General features: G+C 57.4%; 6 protein-coding genes across 6 annotated transcripts; 3 read left to right on the top strand and 3 right to left on the bottom strand.

Moving 5' to 3' along the window:
* Positions 1 to 433: 433 nt before the first annotated feature.
* On the top strand, positions 434 to 5,365 carry PUNSTDRAFT_130551 (uncharacterized protein; the record flags this gene model as incomplete). Its single annotated transcript, XM_007379797.1, has 20 exons — positions 434 to 942; positions 990 to 1,113; positions 1,181 to 1,403; positions 1,464 to 1,840; positions 1,890 to 1,997; positions 2,063 to 2,157; positions 2,231 to 2,514; positions 2,565 to 2,716; positions 2,773 to 2,966; positions 3,021 to 3,203; positions 3,254 to 3,327; positions 3,381 to 3,567; positions 3,627 to 3,751; positions 3,811 to 3,933; positions 3,984 to 4,082; positions 4,135 to 4,240; positions 4,292 to 4,634; positions 4,692 to 4,825; positions 4,887 to 5,200; positions 5,259 to 5,365. The coding sequence occupies 20 exons, from the start codon at positions 434 to 436 to the stop codon at positions 5,363 to 5,365; spliced, it is 3,861 nt and encodes a 1,286-aa protein (XP_007379859.1).
* A 333-nt stretch (positions 5,366 to 5,698) lies between these two features.
* PUNSTDRAFT_41959 (vacuolar ATP synthase) lies at positions 5,699 to 6,547 on the bottom strand (the record flags this gene model as incomplete). The annotated part of the gene is made up of 6 exons (XM_007379796.1): positions 5,699 to 5,803; positions 5,862 to 6,056; positions 6,115 to 6,220; positions 6,283 to 6,295; positions 6,417 to 6,444; positions 6,503 to 6,547. The coding sequence occupies 6 exons, from the start codon at positions 6,545 to 6,547 to the stop codon at positions 5,699 to 5,701; spliced, it is 492 nt and encodes a 163-aa protein (XP_007379858.1).
* Positions 6,548 to 6,794: 247 nt separating this feature from the next.
* On the bottom strand, positions 6,795 to 9,944 carry PUNSTDRAFT_124219 (uncharacterized protein; the record flags this gene model as incomplete). Its single annotated transcript, XM_007379795.1, has 5 exons — positions 6,795 to 7,678; positions 7,736 to 8,006; positions 8,060 to 8,176; positions 8,239 to 9,129; positions 9,189 to 9,944. The coding sequence occupies 5 exons, from the start codon at positions 9,942 to 9,944 to the stop codon at positions 6,912 to 6,914; spliced, it is 2,802 nt and encodes a 933-aa protein (XP_007379857.1). The 3' UTR covers positions 6,795 to 6,911.
* A 1,419-nt stretch (positions 9,945 to 11,363) lies between these two features.
* On the top strand, positions 11,364 to 12,290 carry PUNSTDRAFT_60181 (endo-1,4-beta-xylanase B precursor; the record flags this gene model as incomplete). Its single annotated transcript, XM_007379794.1, has 2 exons — positions 11,364 to 11,632; positions 11,699 to 12,290. 2 exons carry the CDS (start codon positions 11,364 to 11,366, stop codon positions 12,288 to 12,290), a joined length of 861 nt encoding a protein of 286 aa, XP_007379856.1.
* Positions 12,291 to 12,649: 359 nt separating this feature from the next.
* Positions 12,650 to 14,488, top strand: PUNSTDRAFT_141043 (uncharacterized protein). The gene is made up of 8 exons (XM_007379793.1): positions 12,650 to 12,970; positions 13,044 to 13,153; positions 13,217 to 13,364; positions 13,478 to 13,725; positions 13,793 to 13,832; positions 13,905 to 14,000; positions 14,062 to 14,135; positions 14,197 to 14,488. Exons 1-8 carry the CDS (start codon positions 12,796 to 12,798, stop codon positions 14,320 to 14,322), a joined length of 1,017 nt encoding a protein of 338 aa, XP_007379855.1. The 5' UTR covers positions 12,650 to 12,795; the 3' UTR covers positions 14,323 to 14,488.
* A 588-nt stretch (positions 14,489 to 15,076) lies between these two features.
* On the bottom strand, positions 15,077 to 16,923 carry PUNSTDRAFT_61691 (phosphotyrosine protein; the record flags this gene model as incomplete). Its single annotated transcript, XM_007379792.1, has 5 exons — positions 15,077 to 15,158; positions 15,232 to 15,350; positions 15,831 to 15,968; positions 16,225 to 16,397; positions 16,878 to 16,923. 5 exons carry the CDS (start codon positions 16,921 to 16,923, stop codon positions 15,077 to 15,079), a joined length of 558 nt encoding a protein of 185 aa, XP_007379854.1.
* Between the last annotated feature and the right edge of the window lie 2,977 nt (positions 16,924 to 19,900).

Genomic DNA, 19,900 nt, shown 5'->3' with positions numbered 1-19,900 from the left:
AGCGCGTGTTGATGTCACCAACGCGCTGCAGGTGTTGTCGGAGGAAATGTCGATCATGAATCCATCTCGACTCATTGTCCCGTTCATATTGCCATCTCCCGGGGAAGGTTCAAGCGTGGAAGATTCACTCACTCAAGCTTCTGTATTTCGCCTTATTTCTTGGGGATTTCCAGCGGCAACCGATGATCCGAAGGCAGGACTTCAGGATAGAGGTGTCGTTCTGGGGTGCGAGGACGGTTCCGTATACCTCATTGCTGCGCAGAACAGACCCCAAGGAAGTCTGAACACATCTGTGCCCGACCTCCAACAAGTATCGGCTATCACTGCCTCCTCTCGTTCCACATCACCTTCACCCTCCTCCCGCTCCGTTCTCAGCCTTGGCTCGACCTCCGCGTCCGGGCGAAGATCTCATTCCCCAGGACATGGCTTCGGGATGTCTGCTCCGTTCAATCTCACGTCACGCTCTCGGATAGTATCAGGCGTGACGACCTCGCAGGCCGAAGCACCGAAGAATTACGTGGATTACGATGACGAACCGGATAAGCTCAAGGGCATCCTCGCCAACAGCGGTGTCCGCGAACACTCCGTGCTCGACGGGATAATGCCGAGCTTCAAACCAGACCTTGCCATCGGCAGAACGAGCCCTCCCTCGAAGCAATCGACGCTTTCGCCTAGCGCATCTGCGGGAGAAAGGTCCAGATTAAACCGTCAGCCCACTTCTCTACTCTCGGCGACGCACTCTCCAGCGTTCTCTGTCCAATCTCTTTCACCTCCGTCTTCGCCGGACGGAGCGGGCACAACCTTCGTGGACGTGCCAACGGAGCATTCTTCTCTGGCCCTTAAATTCCATGCAGTACCGGCGCGGACGGGTCCCGGTTGTGGGGTTGTTGCAATGCATCTGCTTCCCAAGACTTCGTCCATTCTGGTTTTGCAAGAGAACGGGTAAGTGAATGTTCGCAGGTCCACGGCCAGTTTTGACAATACCTCAGTGATTTAGCAGATATATGCTTGGACGACGGCAGTTCGCGTGCGAGCGTTTCAGCCGGTTCGGAGCGCGACGAACATGCATGGGAATGGCACAATCTTCATGTCGTAGAGCAAGAACCTGGGATGGTGCGTTCGAATATCCTTTTGCCGAAGGTATAGAATATAACTGAATTGGTGCATTCTTTTGGTACAGCAAACCGGCGACACCATATGTATTGCATGCGGACGCCAAGACGAGTTGTTCACGGCGTTAGATTCTCAAGCACATTCTCAAGCTGAGAACACGACGCGGATCGTTGTCTTTATGCATCGTGCGCAGGAAGAAAGCAACGTTGACCCGCCAACAATGGACAAAATCGGCGAGTGGTATATAGCCGGAGCAACGGAAGGAATCGCGCTACACAGGGCTGGCCACGGTAAGGCATTCCGGGTGGCTAGGAACACCTGTCATCACTAATGCAGACGCCTGTCTACAGGTTCTTTGTCTTTAATCTACGTCAATGCGTCTGGAGACCTCGTATCACGTCCATTCATTCTCCAGCCCAAGGAACCCGCGGCACCGGCAACTAGCTCCGGGCCGAAGACGCATGCCGAATCGATGTCAGATGGGCACCATTTGACCCTGCCCAACCCGTTCAAGGTTTTCGCGTCCCGTTCTGCCGAAGATGTCGTCTTGCTAGAGAAAAACCGGGACGCCGACGACGATGCTTCGGAAGTAGAGCTGGGCTCGGATACCGTATTTGGCAAAGTACTGGAGGAAGGCGATGCTCTCGAGGCTTGCGTCCGGAGTCGGAGTTATGATTACGGCTCAATTTGCCTCGTATGGAGTCGCAACCTTCCAGAACATCTGTCGGTAAGTTCTCGTGCGTATTGATCGTCGATCATGCTACCATAGCCCATAGGGCTGGGAACTCCGTCAAGGGGAGTTGACCAGAGTATTTGAGACGACTGTCCCATCAATTCAAGATGTCCAATTCATCAACGAACGACACTATGCATTGGTCTATGATGTATGTCGATTTTTTTTTTGGCCATCGCTCAACAATCTCATGATATATTGATCCTTTGAATCCAGGACCACGCTGACGTGTACAGCCTAGAACACGATTCCTCGACCAGCTCGACCAAGTCGGAAGGATCAATCAAATCGTCCGAACTTCCTGTCCAGCAGTAAGTTCAAGGCTGTCTACGATCCTTGCCACCGTCGCTGAGTTCATTGTTTGAGTATTCGATTGCTTCATAGAATCTCTTTCCTACCTACAAAGTCTGACAGCGTCGAGCTGGTGTCGCCATACCAAGCGCTGTCCACACGCATCACGAGGAAGGCGAGGAGGAAAGTGCAGCTCTACGCTGTCAACAGCGAACAATCTCCCTCGCAACCAACCGACAAGTCAACGAAAGGGACTACACGGAGCCTTGTGGCCACGCTCTGGCGGTCCGCATCCTTAACGTCCTCCAACACGATCAAGATCCCTGTGGTAACGGCGATGCTCCCTGTGGATGTCAACGACATCATCTGCGGTTACGGTATGACTCTAAACGCTTGATCGGGCTTTCGCTTATACTATAGCATGCAGACGATGGATACCTTCGTCGTACCTCTATTCCGAAGCTGGCCAACGGTCCCAATACCTCAGACCCTGCATCTCTCGTGTCGGATCTTCCTTTGCAAGGCTATATTACATCCTTGCACCAGACCAGGAATGAGCGTACTGGGGAGCGCCTCATAGTGGGCGGCGCTGACGACGGTACCGTCGCAATATGGGCTTTCAGGCTAGTGTTCAGTTCCCGAGTCGTGCATATACTCAGCCCGACACCAACAGTGATCTGAAGATGTTGGCGAGGTGGACTCTGTTCGTGGTGCCACTGAAGATCGTCATACATATCGGGGACGCAAAGCTTGGACGCGCTCGGGGATGCATTCTGTGCGTATCTCAAGATGGTACCATTGGCACGATCGCTCTTGACGGGTATCAATTGTAAAGATCGTCTAGTCTTTCTTCGCGGGTAAAGGATTGACATTCACGTTTCAGTTTGTACCTTGTACCTGGATCCGAGGCACCGCTAACTCGAGCATGCCTTGGGGAAGGCAACCTGCTGCTGCTCTATGCTGACGGTCGGGCTCGTTTGTGGGACACAAACACGCTGGAGTTTTGGCGGTCCATGTCGCTCGAGAAAGCCGAGGAGATGCTCAAGCAGAGCGATTGGGTACAATGGTGAGTAACAGTCTCATATTTCCTGGGCCATGTCAAACCCATACGTGTAGGTCTATCGAGGACGTCGATCCTAGTCGGAATACGTATCAAGTGCTCCGGACACCGTGTAGCTCTGCGGACGCAGGTAGACGCCTCCAGCCGTAATCTGCGCAAACTGCTCACGACTTCACGCGACAGCCTCAACGTTGCTCGTTGACGTCTCGCAATTGTTGTCTACAAGCTCTGGAGGCGGCAAGTTGATGTTGGAGACGATACGCTGTATCCTCGGCATGCTCATGACTCCCGGTCTCAACGTGGAGATCGACCGCATATGCCGAGATAAATTGGGCGTAAAACCTGTTGGCATACCTGTTGGGCGCTCACAGTACGTATTCATGCGTTGAGCCGTGTACCGAAGGCTAAACGACTTGACGATACCGACAGTGGTCGATCGGTATGCCTTCCGTTCGCTCACGCCCCCGAGGATACGTGGAGGATATCACCGGAAGCATCGGCGACGCGTTTGCTGGCGATTGTCTGCCTCTTACGAATGTTGTCCTCTCACGAAGGTACGACTATACGCTGGCATTGGCGATTGCGTGTCCGTCATTTACTTACCGGTATTTAGGAATGGCGCATGACGCCAGTACCGTCCTTGCATTCTATGCCACTTCTCTGGCTGCGCCGGTGGGCCCGTCTTATCGACGACCGAGCATTGTATTCGTAGCCAACCTCTGGCTCGATGCATCGGGTATGTGAATTCCAAGAGTATCGCAGACGATGCCATTCAGCGTTTAGCAGGAGAGCTTCGACAAGCCATCCGCGTTGTCATGGATGCAGAAATTGCTGCATTGTCAGATGATGAAACTATGTCTCTTGCTGACGACTGGGCGCACCACCGTCAGTTATCACAATCCGCTGGCACCGGCTCTCCTGCTTATGATTCCATTAGTGCCTAACCTTCAGCCGGACGCAACGAAACATTCACGGATAGCGGCCGTGGCATTGCTGATTTGCGGATCCATCGCTTCCGAGAAGTACAGCCTTCTGTCCACAAAGTGAGTTTCCATCCGATCTCTTACGAACCGTCGCTGAGGGAGATATCGCAGCACGCTATCAGACGTGTCGAAGTCCATCGCCGCCTACCTCCACGACGAGGGCTCTCCCCATCGCGCCCTCGCCATCGAGCTTTGCGCGCGTGGATTCGACACGTGGCAGCACTACGTCGATGCCATGGCATTGCTCCGCCGTCTCTTCGCATTAGCCACCACCTCGTCCAAGGACAGCATCACGCCGCAGAACGTTGGTCCTCAGGCGCGGCTGGCGGTGCTTCACCTGGCAGGCACGAATACGCCCCTGTTCATGACCACGCTCTCTTTGGAGATTCTGCACCCGCAAAGCATTCCGGATAGCAAGGCGGTGATGCAGATGGTGGCGTTCCTCATCCGGAAGGTGACCTCTTGCCCAATGCCTACATCATTGCAACACTTACAAGGTGGCATGACACAGAAACCGCTCATCATCCTGCCGAACCTACCGCGCCTAGTGGAAGCCGTCATCAAATCTCTGGATCCCAGCCTCACGGCCAATCGCGAAGCGGTATTCGATGCTGCCACTGAGATCTTGGGTCAGGTGGTCCGCACGTAGGTCGCAACCTCGCTTCGTCGTCCGTCATGACCTCACGCCCGGCTTGTTCCACCGTAGATTCCCCACCGTCGACTTTCATATGGGCACGCAACGTCTTGCTGTTGGCACTTCCGAGGGCGCCGTCGTCATGTACGACCTCAAGACGGCGACCCGCCTGTACGTGCTGGAAGGCCACAAGAAGCGACCGGCGGGCCTCAGCTTCTCGCCCGACGGCCGGAGACTGGTAACGGTCTCACTCGACGAGAGTGTCGTGCTCGTGTGGAAGGTCGGAAGCAGCTTCACCAGCCTTTTCAACCCAGGAGCACCTCCGAGGCAAGGCAAGGGCGGCTCGGACCCCTTCAAGACTTTGCCCTTCAACGTCGGGGATCAAGGTACGCAATCAATGTTTTTACCTGTAGATGAGGGGCGGATGACATTACTCGATGACAGCTCATATGTCCCTGGCTGCAACTCTGGATCTTATCCGCTTCGAATGGCCCTCGGATCGTAGTGTGAAGCTAAAAATTCGAGATAGCACACTGACGTTCAGCACATAGAGATATCATAGAGGTTGCGCAATCACAAGAGAACCATCGTCGAACTCAATACATAAAAAACTAAACACCACGTCTTCATAAGACGGGTTGTCAGAAGAGAATGAATATCCGTGTTCCATTACGAGCATGTTGTGTTGACCACGGGTGCATATGTTACTAGTTGAGCACGACAACGTCGAGGCGATTACAGATGCGGAGAATCTGGTCCATTACGTTTCCTGCATCCCACATCCTACATGAACGAGAGTTGCAGTCTTCAATGGCAAAGCCACGTCTCCGCGCAAGACATCAACGAGCTTCCGCCCAGGACTGCCTCCACGCGAACGTGGTCCCTTAACACAGGTTCTCGCTGATGGCGGATGTCGCCGCGCCGTTCATGATGAGGGCGACGATGAGGCCGTAAAGACCCAAGACTTCGGCGAAAATGAGGATAAGAATCTGCGCAGAATACGAATGAGTCATCTCGTGCAAGGCAGCCCAACATGATTACACATACCATGCCGACGAAGAGCCTTGGCTGTTGCGCAGTGCCCCGAACGCCCGCGTCACCGACGATACCGATCGCAAAGCCAGCGGCCAGACCGGCCAGACCGACGGAGAGACCGGCACCAAGCTGGATGAAGCCGGCGAAGAGGGGCATTTGAACGGCCAGCGAACCGGAAATGAGGACGGAGACGACGAGGCCGTAGATCTACGAGCGACCACCGTCAGAGGACATTATTATTTCCAAACAGACGGCAGTGACGTACAGCAATGATACCAGCCATGATAACCGGGACGACACACTTCATCATGAGGTCGGGACGCAGGACGGACATGGCGGAGATGCCGACGCCTGACTTCGCCGTTCCGTAACTGAAAAAAGACGCACATCGCATCAGCCGCTCATCCAATATGAAGCGGGCGAGATGGCTCACCTAGCACCGATACCTGCGCCGCAGTAAAAGCCAGCGTCAGCTTCCTGGTCTTCACAACACGCCCATAGGCTGCCGCGCCGCCACCCCCGACGCCGCCAACACCATCATACGCTCTGAAGCACGTCGATACTCACATGTGAACACGATGGCGCTCGTGCAGCCCTGCCCGACGCGCGTACTCGTCAGCAACATGCCAGCAACGCGGAGCATTCCAACGTACCATGGCGCCGAAGAAGGGGGCGTAGACGGGGCAAAGGTCAGACATTTTGGCGAATTTCGGCGAACAGGAGTAAGAAGAGAGCGTGGACGATGCAGGCTCGAGCGGCGGGTAGGAGGTCGTCGACGTCGGTAGAGAGCCGGATGAACAGGCGTCGAGGCGATTTGAGCTCCGCCTGCGTATGCGCTGGCGCCGCTCAAGCTTTCATCTCCGCTCAGCTGCGTCACCGACTGTGATGCGACTACGCGCTACGATAGGCAGCGAATAATGTATTCCGTGTTCGCAGTGCACTGTCGCAGCATGCAAATCCTGTATATGCGGTATGGTACAGATGAGGAGGTAAATAAATGAAGTGCAGCCATGTACGAGATGAATTCTCCGCGCGCAGCGCAAATAAATGCACGCCAAATCGCTATGCAGCCCCCACGCCCGACTCCGCCTCGGTGTCGGTATCCACCCACGCATCGTTGTCCGTCGTGCCATCTGCGTCGGCGCCGCCGTCCACAACAGCCAGCTCAATCTGTGAGCGCCTTTCGCCACCATCATCCTCCGCCGGTGGTTCCCTGCTTCGCGGGCGGCTGCGCGCAGGCGAAACGAGTACCGAAGACGACAGCGGCCTGCGCGGGGCGAACCTCGAAGGGGCGAACCTCGAAGCTCGCGCCTTGCTTTGCCCGCCAGCACGCAGCAGCGGACCGTGCGCATCTGGTTTCCAATCGCCCGCCATCGCGGACGGCGCCGTCGCAGGCAGATCAGCCGCGTCCTCGGTCCCGTCGGACTTCGCCCCAACACCGGCACCGTCCTCATCCCCATCTCCATTCCCATCGGCAGCTGAGCGAGCCAACGCCGGTTGCAGCTTCACCTCGTGCAAGTGCGCGCTACGCGCCCAGCGCTTGGCGGAGCGCGGGACGGAGCCCACTGCGCCGCCGACGGCGCTGGGGCCCGCGAACGGACCCTGCGAGTTGGAGCGCTGCATCTGCGGCCGGCCCTCGAATCCCTTGGCGGGCGTCGTGGGCCGGTGTGCGTGCACGAGGTAGTGGCGGCTGAGCGGAATCGAACGCGGGGTGCGCGCGCCCGCGGAGACTCGTCGTTCCGGGGGGATCTGCAGTTGGGTGTTGACCGGGGGCGGTCTGGCCTTCGCGGCTTTACGCAGAGGAGTGGGCGATGGGAAGTGGACGCCATCTGTAACGATCGATCAGCCAAATGTTGGAATGGTGAACAGGGACGGCCGATACGAACTGCCATTACCCATATCCGACGGACTGGGCGAAGCTGGGATTGATGGAGCCGAGTCTCGCCCGGTCAGGCTGCGGGTCCGCAACCGGTTCATCCAATCGCTCGCTCCACCGAAGCTCAACGTTCGTTTACCCCACTCTCGCACCGACCCATGACTTCGCCTGACGGTGACGGGCCAGGATTCTCCCCGGGATCCCCGAGTGAGGCCCATGAACACAAGCACGGTCAGGAGCAGTAAGAGTTGGGCGATGCCAAGCCATTTCTCAAGGGCTACCTGAAAGCCCCGTATCAGCATTCTTCGATATATCCGGGCAACGCATGATTTACCTCGTCTGCGAGGTAGTTAACTCGCGAGACCAGTTCTCCGTGTTCATATTGAATTCGCCTGCGCTCCTTCTCGAGCTCCTGGATCGTGCGTTGGTACATCTGACCTTGAGCCTTGCTCTGATAGTCGCAGCGGCCCCGTCAGCATTTGCCGTCAATGTCGAGCTTGTAAAAGCACTCACGATGCCCTCTAGCCGACCGACGTCCTCGCTCAGCCGACGCATGATCTCGCGCACGCCCGCAATCTGCTCCTCCACGTAGCGCGCGTATAGTGTAGTGTTCGCCTCCAGAGCGGCGACGCGATTCATGATGGTCCGGTAGATGGATTCGCCGCCTGTCCCCGCGACTGGCGGTGGTATCGGTGGGTACGAGACAGTCACTGAAGTGACAGCCGTAGGAACAAGAGCAGCGACCGATGTAAGAGAGGAGGTAGAGGATTTCACGCTGGACGTAGGTGGGTTGGACGAATCGCTGACATTCGTGCTGGAGGACGAGATTGTACTTATGATATGGCCAGACTGGCTCTCGGCTTGTTGGGAGGCGCGCGACAACGATGTGGTGATGCTGGGGGCCTGGTTATCAGGCGTCATATTTGTCATGCTCCGGGAGGAACCGGATGACGCGGGAGTGATAACAGTGTGTATACTGCTTGTGGTCCCGTCCGAGGTGGGTGGTGAACTCGAAGGTGCCGCGAAAGATACTGAAGCGTTGCTCGCATCGTGATCTGCGGCGCTGGGCCCTGTTGAAGGTTTGGCATCCCTAGGTTCGATGACACTCGTCGATGAATCTGAAGGCGCGTCGATTCCGACCGATGGTGTCTCCGCTCCTCGTTGATCGGAAGATGGTATTTCAGTTGCGACCGGGGCCGATGACGGATGTTCCTCCGATTGAACAACACCGCGTTTCGCCCTGCTCTCCGCTTCCCAGACGTCCCATTTGTACTCTTCGAGCTGCGTTAGGCCGTACACCCGGAGTAGAGATACGGGGCAATAATATTCATTGCCGTAATGCGAGTGTAAATCGATCCGGATGAAGCGATAGAAGTCACGGAGAGACGGCGGTGGGTGGAATGACTACACAACGATGGCCCTGTCAGCCAAAGACGTCGAACGAAGGGAAAGCAAAGCCTCACCTGCACCCCTCGCACGTTCTTTGCCGTATACCGCCCCGCAAAGGTCCACCCGTCCGGGTTGGTCACATACGTCTTCGCCACGCTGACCGTGAACTCCTTGAACACGCCGCTGAAGAACTCAAAGTTGGCGAGCTGAACGGTGTCGATCCGGATATCGTCGCAGAGCTCGACGACGACGAACTGCTCTTTCGCGCCGCACGGGCTGAGCATGTACCGGTCCTTCTTCGAGGAGAGGATGGACGAGGCCGACTTGGCGCCGCGGTGCGCGACGTGCACGCGCGCTGAACAGTCCGAGTTGGCGTAGTTGAATCGGTCCGTGAGCGGGATCCGGAAGTGGGGTGCCATCTGGAGCTGTTGGTGTTGGTGCTGCTGCTCCTTCTCCTGCTGCTGTTCCGGCGGCGTGTGAGGATCGGCGAGGTCGTGCGGGGACGGGGTCGGGGGTGATGATGGATCCGCACCATCAGATCCCGCTTCGTCGGTGTTCGCCTTGGGCGATCCGGTAGCAGGAGGGGAATCCCGCTCCTCTGACGCTAGGAGGCGCTTCGCCTTCCACTCCTCGAAGGACAACAGCAGATCATCCTCTTTCTCCGGTTCCACGGAGGGCAAAGGGCGAAGGCAACATATTGGGTCTTCTGGTGCTTTTTGTTTAAGCACGGCTATGGCTCGGAACTGGTCGTTCAACGTCGTAGGTTCCGAGAGGCATGGCGGGGCAAACAAGCATATCAAGAGCGCCACCGCAAGGGGAACCCCTTTCATCTCCAACTCGCTCGATATTCTGAGACCACCAGTATACTGTCAGTAGTCGGCGGTCAGAGAATGGACGTTATTCTGGACATTATATCCATGAGAGAGGCTGTAGCCACGTAGTCTGCTGCCACTGCAGGTAAGGCGGGAAGGCAGGTTGCGAAATTCAATGGGCATGTGATCTGCCCGTCATTGAACTTTGAAGCCAACGAGCGTTGCCGTAGTTTCCATCCTCGATATCGAAGAAAAGCTGGATGAATCTGCGGCAGGTAGATCCACTATTGTGATACTGCGACCTGCGCGTACTGATACCAATATTGTATAGGTATGAGACTATGTTCATGTACTCTTCATATTACCGGATGGCGTGAACCAACGTTTACCTACCGAACCGGGTCCAACCCCCCACGTTACCTTTGTTCGGATGACATTGTCTATACCAGCACATATGCGTGAGCTCAACGGGCTACCCGAAACTTCGCCGCTCCGCCTCGCGAATGCATGAAACCGTGCGCCAAGCTTGTCATCTCGTCATGAAGAGGGAGATCCAGCTGCAGATTCTCCGAATGGCATACATTTAGGATTGTACACCACGGATGATTTGCCGCTCATCTGCGAGACGGCCGGACGGGGTGTCATCACATACATCGGCGAGTTACACTTGAATATGCGCAAAAGCCGGCGTTGTTCGCGTCACCTCTGTTTAGTGCATAGTTGGTGCTTTTCATGTGCCTTGAACCCGAAAGTCCATTCCAATTGGATGGCTCGTATTTCTGTGTAGGTCGTCCTGTAAATCATCGTGTCCCCCTGCCCAACCTGCGAATGTTTGCCAAGTCCGAGCCGTTGACAGCTCCGTTCCGATGGATGCTTTCATTCACGCAATTGAATGGAGAACCATGGGTCTGAACAACCTTTGTATCTCTTTCGTCCCACGGACGACTCCATCATTGCGTCAAATTACATCTGCCATCATGGTTTCGCGTCTTGCATCTTACCACACGGAGCACTGCATCACAGACTAATGAGCACGCGGACAATCGTCTTATACCGAGATATATCCCATCAACGTTGCGCAGAAATCAGGCGGTATGCAACATCCATCGCCGACGACCCGACATCTGGCCGTTTGAATTGCCTCGGACGATGGCCGTGATCGACAGAGACGACAAGCAGACCGGCTCCGCCTTGCGCTTACACCACGCACCGAACGTTCAATTCTATACCGATGTCGGTGAAAGCTCCGCGCCTTCTCGAAGGTCAGCCGGGGCCTGACCGCGTTGACATGGTGGCCAACGAACGAACCCCGCCCGGCCCGCCACCACAACCTGCGCGTTCGAGTTGTTGAGGGGAGGTGGATATAAAGGTGAGTCGCCCAAATGGTAGTTCCTCCAAGCAGAGAGCTCATTCAGCCGCACAGTGCATTTCGCCGTTATGCTCTCCTTCCTGCTCCTCGCTGCGTCCGCCGTTGGCAGCACCCTCGCCGCGCCAGCCGACTTCGAGTTCGCCAACACCACCTCGCTCTTCAGCCGGCAAGGTATCCCGAGCGGCACCGGCACCAACAATGGCTTCTTCTACTCCTTCTGGACCGACGGAGGAGGCTCGGTCACTTACACGAATGGCAACGCTGGCTCGTACAGCGTCTCCTGGACAAACGCCGACAACTTCGTCGCCGGCAAGGGCTGGAACCCTGGATCTGCCCAGTATGTCCTTCGCCTTACTATACTCCTTACCTTCAGCAGTCGCTCACCATCGGTCGCGTCCCTCAGAGCCATCTCCTTCACCGCCGACTACGAGCCCTCGGGCAACTCCTACCTCTCCGTCTACGGCTGGACGATGAGCCCACTCGTCGAGTACTACATCCTCGAAGACTTCGGGACGTACAACCCCGCGAGCAGCCTCACGCACAAAGGCACCGTCACCTCAGACGGGAGCACGTACGACATCTACGAGGGCACGCGCGTGAACGAGCCCTCGATCCAGGGCACGGCCACCTTCAACCAGTACTGGTCCATCCGGAGCTCGAAGCGCTCCAGCGGCACCGTCACGACCGCGAACCATTTCAACGCCTGGGCTCAGCTCGGGCTCCAGATGGGCGCGTTCAACTACCAGATCGTCGCCACGGAAGGGTACCAGAGCAGCGGCAAGTCGAGCGTCACCGTCACCGCGGGCGGGTCCAGCACCGGTACCGGTACCGGCACCGGCACCACCACCTCGACGCCCCCTAGCGGGACGGGCAGCAGCGGCGGCACCTGCTCGGCTCTCTACGGACAATGCGGCGGCATCGGGTGGTCCGGTGCAACCTGCTGTTCGTCGGGCACCTGCAAAGCGTCCAACTCGTATTATTCGCAATGTCTCTAAGTTGATCGATATTATCAGTGAGGGCTGCTAGTGTAGGTTGTAACCCGGCATGGTTGACTTGGATCGCCAAAGTGGTGTATAATACTGCGAGCACGTATATACGTACCCTTCTCGGAAGATTACCTTGCTAATGAGCACGATTCTGAGTCTGAACGAAGTGAAAAGACAAGCGTTTTCAGAGCTTCGATTCAGCGGTGCTCTCGATGGCTCGTAGACATCAGTCCTGTTGTGTTCGTACTCGTGCGTATCAATGTTTCGTTGTAAAGGTTTCAAACGTAGTTGTTTTCGAGTCGTTGAGCGTCGCTCGTAGTTGCAGTCAGGCAGTCTGCATGCAGTGTGAAGGTTGCGAAGGCATCTTGGCTCTTGCTTCCAGCTTCCAGACTTGCATTACCCACGTACTCTGCTGTAATCTGAACAACACTTGCGCGATCACCACGACTGCCTTGACTTCTGCTCTCAACGCTCATCTTAGCTGGCCAACTCCGTGTTTCCTTCTTGAGCCGCCATGCAACCCGCCGTGCAGCGTCCATCGGCGCCCTCGGACTACTGCCTCCAACATCCGCACAACCTCGGCGTACACATATCCGTCACGCTTGAAACCGCAGTGAACATGCTCGTCCGTGCCATCACCTTGGCGGCTTCGGTGCCGTTCGTGTGGACCACGATTGACCGACCATCCGGTGAGTCTTCGCATCCAACACGTCTGGAAGGAGTCGAGGTTGAAGGAGCAGGGGCTTTCATTCGCGTTGGAAGATGGGCAGGTGTATCTTATCTGCGTGCCACACAACCAAGTGTTTCCGAACGACGGCGTGCGCTATCTAGACCCGGGCCACGTCGCGACATCGCCTGTAGCGGGCAACCGCGTGCGTACGCGTTTCTCATCCTATATATCGTGTCGTTTGGGCTTAAATAGAGCGCGCATATAGGAACTAGAAGTCATCGAGGATAAATGCGGGTTCGCGCCGGGCCAAGACCGCGTCGCTGACCGCGTCCGGCGGCGGTTTCGCATCGTCAGGGGCGGCCATCCCCAACTGGTGCTCGTCCACTATACCCGCGACCGTCAACAATATCTCCGTACGTCGTCACCCCCGTCACCCCCCATCCACCCCCTTTCATTTCTTTCCGTCATTGCTTTGCCAACATAGTCCATCTTCTTTGACTCACCTCGCGCGCGCATGCGTGCACAGAAATCCCTCCCGCCATCGCCAATCAGCCCGTACGCCAATACCCGATCCGAGAAGTCCGCGAACAGGCCGTCTTCGTCGCGGGGCCGAAGCAGGGCCAGCGCGTGCCCGCAACGGGCGGTATTCCCCCAAGCGCCGCTGGCATCGTAATGACTACGGAAAAGATACCGAACCAGGTCGCGTTGCTCGCGCAGCAGAACGCGAACATGCACGCGTTGGAGCAGAGGCGGGGCGCTGCGGGCGGCATGCAGGTACGCGGAGTTCTTCTCGCCACCCGAAAAGTTTGCTTGTGCTCACGGAGTTGGGTCGAACTCGTAGAGGCAGGCGCCCCAGCCTGTGGAGGAACACGACTCGGGAGGTGAGCAGTTTTTTTCGTTTGCGCGTGCTTGTAATGTCGCCGTCTGAGGGCTCTTTGATTCGCCGGGTCCAGATGAGGCCGACCATATATCTGCACGCACGCTGGCTACTACTCGATACAAGCGCAACCACGAGCTTATGAACGAGGTGTTCATGTACGCCGCCTTTGGTACGCCGGCGCTCGGCTTGCGTCCCTTGCTTCAGCTCACGATACCACGCAATTCATACAGGCGACAAGGTGATGCCGCCCGCGCCTCCGTCATACTCGGAGCTCTTCAAGAAGGAAGAACTGGACGAAAAAGTGGTATGAGTATTTGCCCTTCATCTAGTCGTGCGTTTCTCTGACGACGTCCTGCTCTGGATAGTCAAAACTCGCGGCCGAGGTCGAAGAACTCACCGCGAAGGCGGCGTCGCGGAGAGCCGCGCGTGCTCCTACAGAACCAGAGCTTGGCGACGTGTCGATGGAGTCGGTTGGCGCGGTCGACGTATGAAGAGACTCCGGGAGGCGCTTTCCATCGAGGCCAGAGGTCCCCCCGGTCCATGAACAGTCCCATTTACGCGCGCCAGCAGTTGGCGGGTTTGTCCGCAGGATCAAGCGATTGAGCAGAGACGGTTTCGTCCGCTTTGTATAACTGTATTTTTTTGTCGTAACCGTTGTCTTACCGTACGGGTGGGTCGTCATACGTGCAACGTACCAGTTCTTGCACGATCCGTCCAGGACGAAGAGAGGGAAACCTTGGATAATGCAAATATATGATACATTGTGGATGGATGCGGGGTTTTTGCCGGACCGTCTAATAATTTAGCACGTTGACCCTGATGCTCTGCCGGATGTCGTTGCTGTGCTCGGAGACCCAAAGGCGCGGAAGAGGACCGAAGGAAGAGAGTCGCGGACGGGTGTGGAAGGAGAGGATAAAGACACGGGCGACATATACGTTACTTCGACGAAGATACCCCCCCTCTGACAAACGTTTCTGTCCGACGAAGAGCCAAACCCCCGATAATGAGAGGGTCCGGGGCCAAGTCCAAGAGAGGATCGAATGGACCGAACGCTTGGTAAAGTCCATGGCGTGGAATATCCGGGCGAAGGGGCTGCTTCGATGTACTTCGCGGCAGCACGGTGGAGGACGTCGAGTGGCGGCATCGAGCATCCCTAGCCATCCCTAGCCATCGTCGTTTGCGTGGACGTCGATTGCTCGGCTGCGAGGTAGGGTTTGGCGTATTTCCGTCGACGTCGGCCCGATGCTAGTGCGTCGTCTGCCGACGTATGTTGGCCGGCGGACGCGGCCGCCACTGCTTCTCCCACTCCTTCAAGCACGCGACGAACCTGTCGGTGAGAAAGCTCCGTTGAGTAACCGGCGCGACGCGAGGATCGGTTTGGAGAAACGGAATGAACGTACCCGCTGTTCGGCTTGACGCACGCCCGGCGCGCTTTGCAGAACTCGAACGCTTGCTCATACGTCATCCCGTGTTTGCAGATGAGATACGCGATGACGATGGCCGACGAGCGCGATACGCCCTGTAACGCATCAGGAAAGGTCAGCATGGTGCTTGACGGGCGATCGACAATCAGAGTGTCTAAACGGAAAAGGCTCAGGGGATCGGTAGATCGGTACGGAGCACGAAGTGCACCCCTCCGAGTCAAGATCCATGCCGGATCGACAACAAAGGCAAGACACGATGCCACCACCAACCCCTTCGCATGCCCGCTCGGGGCCCCGAAGTGGGCCCGACGCATTGCCCCATCCAGCCACCACCTCCATCGATCACCCCAACCCCAACCCCACCCCTCGCACATCCCAATCAACATGAAACCTTCCTGGTTTTTCCCCACCGGGGCAAATGGCAAAGGCCACAAAAAAAAGAAAAAAAAGGAAAAAACGACCAAATAAACGGGACGACCCCGAAACCGTGACGCAGGAAGAAGAAGAGAAAAAGAAAACAGCAGCAGCAGCGAACCGCTCGAGGTCGTCGCCGGTATGTCGCGGGTCGCGCTCACCTGCTGACAATGCACGAGCACGTTCCGGCCCTCCGCGAGCGCGCGCTCGATGATCGCGCACGTCGTCTCGAGGTGGGGTTTGAGGTCGGCCGAGGGGATGTCGAGGATCGGCAGGCGGTGCGTCTGGATGTGCAGGACCTGGGGACGAAGGACGAAAGGGTTGCACACGCGCGTCGTCAGCGTCGGCGCATCATATTCCGCGAAAGAAACGTGGGGAAAAGAAAGAGAGAGGGAGAGAGATCCGGCACCGGCACGAGTGAACGGCGAGATATGCAAGTGGGCGCGGGCGGGTCGGACGTGTGCACGTCCACGAAAAAAGATCTCAACGGTAAACATAACTTGAAGCAAAGAAAAAAAGGGGGGGTAGGCGGAGTGGGACCAAGAGGGCACGAACCTTGGACGGCTCTTCTGGCAGCCACGGCACGTCGAGGACCTGGACGAGCAGGCCGATCCGGTGCGCTCGGAGGTTATCGAGGTCGGTGATAGCGGAGAGCGAGCCGAGGTAAAGCGCGCCGGGCGCGTTCGTCGTGATACCACCTACAAGGAAACACAGCCGCGTAATACGCGCTCGCTCGTCAGCGCGCGTTTCTCCCACATCCAAAACGAGCCCGAGCTCCGAGAGTACACAGGGGAGGGAGAAAGGAAAGGAAAAGAAAAAGAAAAAGAAAAACGTACCGGGACTGCGTGAGTTCGCGCCGCCGGGCGACGTCCCGTTCGACATCTGCCTGTTCGTGGTCATGCCGGGACCGGGTGTGGTGGGCGCCGTGGCCGTTCCGGGCATGCTCGAGCTCGAGGTCATGGCCAGGCTGGGCGCGTTCGGTCGGAGCTTCTTCATCCCCCCCGGAGAGCGGGTCGCCATCCCGGTGGACGACGTGGACGACGATACGCCCTGCGCCGGGGAGGCGGCGGGGTGGTGGTGAGGGTGAGGGTGAGGGTGGTGGTGGTGGTGAGAGCCTGGCGATGGTGTGGGATGGTGCGCATAGTGGTGGTGCGCGGAGGAGGAGGGGGCGGATTGGGCGGGCGGGAGGATGAGGTGCATAGGCTGACACATGGACTGCATCACGTCCGGGGGGAGGTTGTCGAAGCGGATCATGGCGTCGGCGGTGAGCTAAGCGAGATCGCGGGGGGTAGATGGTCGAGGGAATGGGGTCAATTCTTTTTATGTAGCCTGCGACGATGCGACGAGCGTCAAGTCGCGTTCCGTCGGGTGGATAAGAGGGGGCGGATGCTTACGGGATCGCGGGAGGCACGAGGACGACGTTCGAGGTCCCGGCGGCGAAGGAGGGTCCGTAAGTGCGTCGGACGAATATATGATGGGGCCCTGGCGTGCCTGGACGGCGGTGGCGGAGCGGCTTCGCGCGATCGGTGCGCTTTGTTCCCGTTTCTCTTTCCGTGTGCGAATATGAAGCGTTCGCGTGCGCCCCCTGCTTGAATATATGCTCTTTGGAAAGCTCGGTCGGGGGAAATGGCGTGCTTGTTCTTGCTTTGGGTGCGATTAAGGCACGTATAGGCGTCGGGTTTCAATCGGATATGATCAGATGAAGGGGGTGTGGGCGGTACCCGGGCAAATGACGCTCGCGGTGAGAGCGAGGGCGGGGGTGTAAAGGGAGTTGACGAGGAAGAGCGGCGAGCTCGAACGCTCGACGGTCGGGCGGGTTAATGAGAGGCGCTATTTTCCGACGCCCCGCAGCGACGCTCCACAGTCTGGACCTATGGACCCCCCTGGCCGAGTCGGGGAAGTCGGGTTCGCGTGAGGGATACTGAACGCCCGCGGACGGAGGAGGGGGATCTGCGCGATGACGTTCCGGGCGGTGTTCCCAGCCCCGCACCGGTTTTGGTCGCTCGATCGAGGCGGTGGGCGGCGATTTGGTGGCGGCGGTGGGCGGGTCGCGATGAGCACGCCGCACTGAAGAGAGAGCCGGAGGACGAGGGAGTGGTAGTAGAGGGAAGTGGGAAGTGGCAGACGGATAACGCGACTCGAGGCGGGACCACGTCCTGTCCGCGCGCGACAAGATATATACTCGAAGGCAAGGGGGCACTTGCCACCCCATCTCGGCCAAGCCGCCCCTCCGTCCGAGCACCTCCTTCGCCTTCTTTGCCCCTCCTTCTCCGTAGATCTGGAGCCCAGGACGGCGGACGCGGACCGAGATTTTTCTTTTTGCCTCCTCGTGTTTTCCTGTTGCACAGAGCAACATAATGGGCAAGCAAACTCGCGAGCGACAAACGCAAGAGTTTCCGCCCCAGGGTGGAGCAAGAGGGGGGGGCCCAGGCACACGGATAAAACAAAAAGCCGGAGCGCGCGATTGGTCGACGGAAGCACCCTCGCGAGCCACGTGTTGGCGCTTTTGCCGTGGGTTAGTTGAGCCCCAGCGTGGGGTTAGGGTTGGCGCGCTTTGCTCTCCCCGTCGTCATCTTCGCCCACCGGTCGGGCGAAGGCGTCGAAGGTCGCGGAGCCGGGGCGAGATGGGGTGAGATCTGGCGGCTCGTTCTGCGTATATAACCCCCCCTCCGAAATATTCCGCGATTTTCAATAAGGGCAGGCGGACGGTGCTTAACCAGGCCTTCTCTCGCGGTTTTTGCCTTTTCGATCCCCGCCCGCCCCGAAACTTCTTCTTTCCAAAGCCTTCGCGAAGCAAAAAGCGGTCTAATAACACGCCTTGACCCTGTTCGCGGCGGAAAGCCCCCTCCAGCTACTGACCCTTGAACGCAAACGTACACATCTTGCCATGGTCCGTGCTCACTTTGCCGGCAAACGCGTGCCCCGCGACTGTGTACTGATCAGCTCGCGATCCTCCCGGTGGCGGCCCTAACAGCAACACAGGTCCCTCTCGTACCCGTATATACGCCCTCACCACCTGATGCCTAATCGGAATCCGAACGAATCCTCGCCGTGAAAGCTTCCTCTGATCTTCCGCTGAGAAAAAAAAAAAAAACAGGCAGCGAATCGGCCAACCCAAATACGAGAAATATTCGGTACGATATCGAATCGGTAGCCTGAGTAAGTTATCATCTCTGCACGAGACGGGAAAAACCTTGTCAACAGTCGAACCCCGCCCTTTCACTCCACCCGCGACGCTTCTCTCTGGCCGATCACGGATCTACCCCTCTCACAGACTATGTATACCGAGTTCGGTGCTCTACTACTCGCCGTTCGCGCGCTGCTGCATCGTTTCCCGTGTTTCTACAGTCAACCCCAAGCGCAGCGCACGCCTTCGCTAGAACTTGCCACACTAGTACTGAATATAACCCAGTACCCCGCCATCGCACCCCATCGCACCTCGCAGCTCTCGCTCAATTCGTCGCCCTAAAACGAGATGCTCGTGCCGAACACCGGGGGATCGTCCCTGGACCCTGTGCCAGAAGCACTCGTATAAATTAACGTACATGTCCCACACATTCAATTCCCCCCTCCCCCCCTCCTCCCCCACCGGCATTTCATCTCGGGATATGCGTGCGGCATCGGATCTAAAGCCTGTCACATTACACGCCGGAGCGCGACAACGACCGCATACAGCATAGATCCCTTGATCTCTTACCAACGAACCCTCGAGTGGTTCAGAGTAACACGCGTTCGTCGTACGTACCACCTACACGACTCGCCTATGGCTGTGGCACAAGCGATCCCGCATACCGGTTCCATCGGTCCAGTACCTCAAGGCCTCATGCACGTGCTTCAGGACTCCATCCTTCTCCAGAGGAGCGGCGAACCGGGCAATCGGAAAGTTTCGGCGGGCGGACGAAGCTCCCCGGACTTCTCGGAACTTGAAGCTTGAAGCCTGAAGGGACGGTCGGGACGATAATCTTTATCCTCTATACAAACGCCACCTTCGACCCCCCCCCCCCCACGCCCCGCCTCCTTTTCTCATATCGTATCGTCCCTGGGACCTTTCATCGTCCGTCCACCCGGATCTAAACCATCTCAGCGATACCCACACTTCCTCGTCCCGTAATATCCGCGCGCGGTTCGCCAGCCAGTCTACTCAAGCTTACGCAAGCCTTATGTATACATGCATCTGCACAGCAAGAAGCTCGAAAGCGCCATCCTCTCTCACCGGCACACAACGCCCCCC

Source organism: Punctularia strigosozonata (genome assembly GCF_000264995.1).
Source record: "Punctularia strigosozonata HHB-11173 SS5 unplaced genomic scaffold PUNSTscaffold_2, whole genome shotgun sequence".
NCBI lineage: Eukaryota > Fungi > Basidiomycota > Agaricomycetes > Corticiales > Punctulariaceae > Punctularia > Punctularia strigosozonata.
Note: the sequence above shows the minus strand (reverse complement) of the source record. Positions and strands in the feature narration are given on the sequence as shown.